This window comes from Poecilia latipinna, unplaced genomic scaffold (assembly GCF_001443285.1).
Source record: "Poecilia latipinna isolate Pla-1442-1.1 unplaced genomic scaffold, P_latipinna-1.0 Scaffold517, whole genome shotgun sequence".
NCBI lineage: Eukaryota > Metazoa > Chordata > Actinopteri > Cyprinodontiformes > Poeciliidae > Poecilia > Poecilia latipinna.
Window position 1 is genome coordinate 303125 of NW_015113133.1, and position 4897 is coordinate 308021.

Consider the following 4897-nt stretch of genomic DNA (forward strand, 5'->3'; position numbering starts at 1 on the left):
CCTCATGTACGGAACACCGAGAAGGCCAAAAACGTGGAATTTCACATCCATCATACACAAAGTACGCCGGTAATGCACAAGTAACTTAACTTTATGTTAACACAAGCAACTTTAAATTAATGCAATCCACTTACTTTATATTAACAAAAAGAAACTAAGTTAAAACAAACAACTTTAAGTTAACACAGCAAATTTAAGTTAATGATTTGGTTAAGCTTACAACTTAATTTAAGTTTACAAAGTTAGTTTACAGGCAGTAAGTTTACAGCTTAAAGTGTATGTAAATGAACCACACGTCCAGCAAATGACAGATTGTTTTCATCCAATTGGTGTATTCTTGGGATCATAAAGAACCAATCACAATGAACAAGTTAAAATATTCCAGTAAGTGAAACCGTCACATTGCCTTTTAGGTCAAATCACATCCCCCAGACTTTTGCACTGGATCCGTGAAAATTTTATTACAGCTCTTTGAGAAATAAAATATTATACCAAGTTTTAAATCTACACAAGATGTTTAAAGTGTTTTTAAGTCTTAAATTAAGCAAGCAGAAAAGTCACACATGCTTTGGTGTTTTTGACAGATGGCATTTATTCTCATCAGGCATCTGACATTAGAATCGCTACAGTTTGCCATTTGGGGAATGGCTACTAAACCTCCATTTAAGGAACAAAAAGCAGAATAAGATAAAAACGGAAAATAACTGTAGTTGGAGAGAAAACTCCCGCTAATGCTGCCTGTTGGTCTTCCTGCTAAGTCTGGTCCTCCTGGTTCTGCTGTGAGACTGGATTCGGATCAACGGTCTCACAATGCCAACATTCAGTCACATTTTGATATATGCAAGTTTCACAAACATCAGATATGAAATGCAACAATTCATAAAGCTGCTTTTCCACTGAACATTCATAAGTAACGGCGCACAGTCGAGACAGACGGAGAGATTACAACAGAGAGTCCAGAAGTCTTCAGCCACAAGGATCAGAACTGGGAGAGATGAACGACACAGACTTCGAAGTACGATGGTGTGTTAGGGCCATTGTAGATGAGGCGGGGAAAAAAGGACATTTCTGCCAAAACAATCTCAAACTATCTAGAAAAACAAGGACATTTCTGAGCATGAGAAGTCAGAAAATGCTAGAGAAATTCAGAACTTTAGATTAATCTCTGAAATTTTCTAGAAAAAAGTCTAAAACGTTTCGACTTTTGAAAGTAAGACAATTACTTGTTTTTTCTACAAAATTTCTGAGATTAAACAAATATTAAAATTTTGAAACTCAAATGTCCTTGTGGGGTTTTTTTTCTTTTTTTTATATCTGAGAATCTCAAAACTTCAGAGTTCCCCCCCCCCCAACAATTTTTTTACTTTTGAAACAGAAATGTCTTTGTTTTTCCTGGAAAATTTCTGAAATTAATCTAATAATTTCTGAGTATTTTTGGCAGTAATTTGCTCCTTTTTTCCTCTCTACAATGACCCCGAACACGCCATCGTACTGAAGGCCTCTCTTCTCCTAACGAAAACAAAAACATACAGTTAAGTGTCTACAGAAAGTGGAGCTGTGACATCAGGTGAAGCTCACCTGTAGCAACGAGACGACCACTCATAAGGCTAAAGAACGTGAGCAGCAAGGGGACAGAAATCTAGTAGTGTGGGATTCACAGATTGTCACACAATGATACAAGAACAGGTGGTGTGTTTATTGTTCAAACCTGCTCATATTTAATGATTACATTAGCCTCAAAGCTTAACTGTGTTACTGTTTTTTTTTTTTACAAGTGCTCAAGTGTTAAAGGAATAGTTCCACAAAGTTGAAGGAGATTTCCACTCTTCTCATTACATTAAGAGGCTAAAACTAAGAGCTTTGCCCTGTAAAAGGTCTGCAGTTACTTAGAGAGGCTCAGAAAAATGAGGGGCTGACTGGAACTGGACTGAGAGAAGACTCAAAGTTAGCAGTTTTTCAAATAGTGAACGTGTTTAAAGTGAGAAGAAGGAAAGAAGTGGAAATATTTTTTTAGATAAAACTGAATATACTATATCTACTTTTCATTCAGGCTGTGGGAAAGCAGAAGTTTCAATAGATAATCGGAAGGCTGACAATTTCATAAAACATATTGTTTTATATGTACCGTGAGCCAGAACATGCTGGATATAAAAAATGTTGGCAGCCTTTTGGAAATCTCCGTAAACATAAATATTTACATTCTCTAGGATGTATCCACGGAGACTGGTTTTAGAAATGCTAGCAAGCTAACAGTGATGTTGCCAATACATGATGCTAAGTCCAGTTTAAAATGATTTTGCTTTTTGTTTCTTTCTTTGTTACAAGAAAGAAACAAAGAAAAGACAGAAAAAAACAAACAAATGCTGTTTTGTACGTTCTTGTTTTGCAATCCTTACGGAAGAAAGTAGAGTTAGCTCAAATCTGGACCGGCAGATCGAAGCTTAAGGAAAATTTAAGACTTAAAATTGGCCACAAACCTCTGAACTTTCACGGTGGGGAAGCATTCTGTAAAACTGGGATTTGGAAAAAAAGGAAGGAAGAAAAAGAAACAACCAAAGAAATTGAGGAATAAAATCCTGAAAATGTCAAAATTGTACAAGACATAATGACTTGTTTTAAATTAATAACTTTAAAAAAAGGTTGATGTAGCTTCAGATATCATTCATGTTAGTGGTAACATCTTAACTTTGCATAAGTTGCACATATTTGCTTGGTGAACTAAAGATGCTATTCAGCAGCAGAGTTGAGATGAAACAGTGTCCTGTTAGTTTCCCCTCAGGAATGGCCATGTGAGAAGTTGGTTCTGATGTGAAAGAAATCTATTAAATGAACTCAAAAGTGATCACTATCAACTCTAAATCTACCAAGTTTTCCTCCTACAACAGAATTCCTATCAGTTCTTCCCAAATCTGAGAACAGTCTTTTGTTTCTGGGTAAGAGTTCATCCGTTTTGTCTCCTAGATCAGGATTTACTATGCTGAGCTGAACAGTTACTCTAGAAACTGTATCGTTGTGTCTGTTCTCAAAGTACAAGCTTCTATGATTACTCTTCTACAGCACAAGCAGAATAGGCGTTTTTCCTAGAAACTGTAATAGAGAGTGGACAGAGTCAGAGTCTATGGCACGTTTTCATTGCGTGGCATGGCGCAGTTCATGCTTGGGTTTTCTCTGTGGTTCAGAATCCTCTCGATGCAGGCGGGGATCAGCTGCTCATCTCTGCACCGTCTCGGACACACAAACCCCTTTCGAGAGTGTGTGTGCGTGTGTGTGTGTGTGTGTGTCAGCGGACACTTTCGAGATTTGGAATGAACTCGTCATTTCAACTGACAATCAGGAGAAACTCACAATACTGCAGTTCGTACAGCGGAAAACCTAAAACGGAGCCGTACCGAACATTGAAATGAATAAAATACCTTAAGAGATTATGAGATTACTGAGCGAGTTTGGGCTGAGTCAACGATCGTATGGCCAAAACAGTGAGCATGTTCAGAGTCAGCACTGGGTTAAGATGTTGAGGGCAAAGTGCAAGAGCAGCAACGTCACAGAATGCAGTTACGTCCTTCTGGAGTCATCACAGGCAGGGGGTGCTGCGCTCAGTTACTGGCCACCTCGTCTGCATTGTCCACGCCCTCTAAGGTGCTGTCCAGTCCGGCGCGGGCGCGCCAGATCTTCACTGTGCGGTCGCTATGACGCAAGAAAGCAAATAAGCATAGATGGAGTTAAACATTTCAGACAAATGGAAAGAATGCCAAAGTTCATGTTAACCTGCTACAGATCCATGTCTTGTTTTTTGTCATAAAACCACAAAAAGAAAGATCTTATCTACTAGCTCTACATAATCAGTGGATGTGGTGTAACTACCATTTTTAAGTTTGAAGAGGTAAAAATGAACAGAACTGAATCTGGATTCTGACTGCAAAAATTTGAGGTTTTTCACCTGTTCTGACTTCACAATCCAATATGGCTTCTTTATTGTAACACACACAGTCTATCATACACTCAGACCCATACAACCGCCTTAAGCTAACATGTTGCTTGCATGAAATGCAGAGAATTCACTATTAGCTTGCAGACCGGCTAACAGCTGAGCTAAATTTTCACCCTGTAGCGCAGGCCGGGTGAAAACTTTTCCCTGTAAGGGCCACATAACTTTTCCCTTCTGTAGTGGGGGGCCGGAGTCAGTTTGTAACAGAAAAGGTGTGATGATTGTAGGAGTGCCTAAATGTAAAAATGTATTGTTTTCCAGAAAGCACAATCAAATAACCCTCTCTGGGTTCTTCACAGAAAAAATCCAGGAAGGATTATAGTCCGTATTTTCCTAACTATGAGCCGCACTGGACTATAAACCACAACCCCAAAGTTTTTTTTTTTTTAAACCAGTAAACATACACATATAAGCCGCAGATATCTCTGCCGCTCCAGGTTTTCCACAGCGATGCAGCAGCAAAGGGGGGTGGACAGCCAACATTTGAGTCATAACAGGTCAATTGAATATCACATTTATTATGGTTGAAAAAGAAAAAGTTGCCAAGTTTAGATTTAACTGAACTGATGATGGTAGTTTCCGAACGGTAACAGTAAAAGTGCTGATCCTTCGTGTCTGCTATTAGCATGTGCTAATGAAAATGGGAGCCTTCTTCTTCTTCTTCTTCTTCTTTAGATTTCAACAGCAGCTTGCATCCATTATTGTTGCACTACTGCCATCTATTGGATCCTAATATATATGCCTCAAATTCTCATAATGATCCCAGTATTATTTAAAAAAACGAAAAATCTTCTTTTTCCCCTCACTGTGATTTAACTGATCAACAACATTCTCAAATTTCAATTCCCTATTAAAACCTAATTCCGTTTTAATGGGCGCTTTCTTCTTTTATTTCCAATTTTGACTTCCAAT

General features: G+C 38.3%; 1 protein-coding gene across 3 annotated transcripts in view; it reads right to left on the reverse strand.

Moving 5' to 3' along the window:
• Positions 1-1756: 1756 nt before the first annotated feature.
• The window catches only part of LOC106952462 (kinesin-like protein KIF21A), a 24464-nt gene continuing 21323 nt past the window's right edge, over positions 1757-4897 (reverse strand). For all 3 annotated transcript variants that reach the window (XM_015040572.1, XM_015040573.1, XM_015040571.1), the window contains one exon: positions 1757-3684. In XM_015040572.1, the coding sequence (XP_014896058.1) occupies positions 3594-3684 (91 nt within the window). In that variant the 3' untranslated portion in view covers positions 1757-3593. The remainder of the gene's footprint in view (positions 3685-4897) is intronic.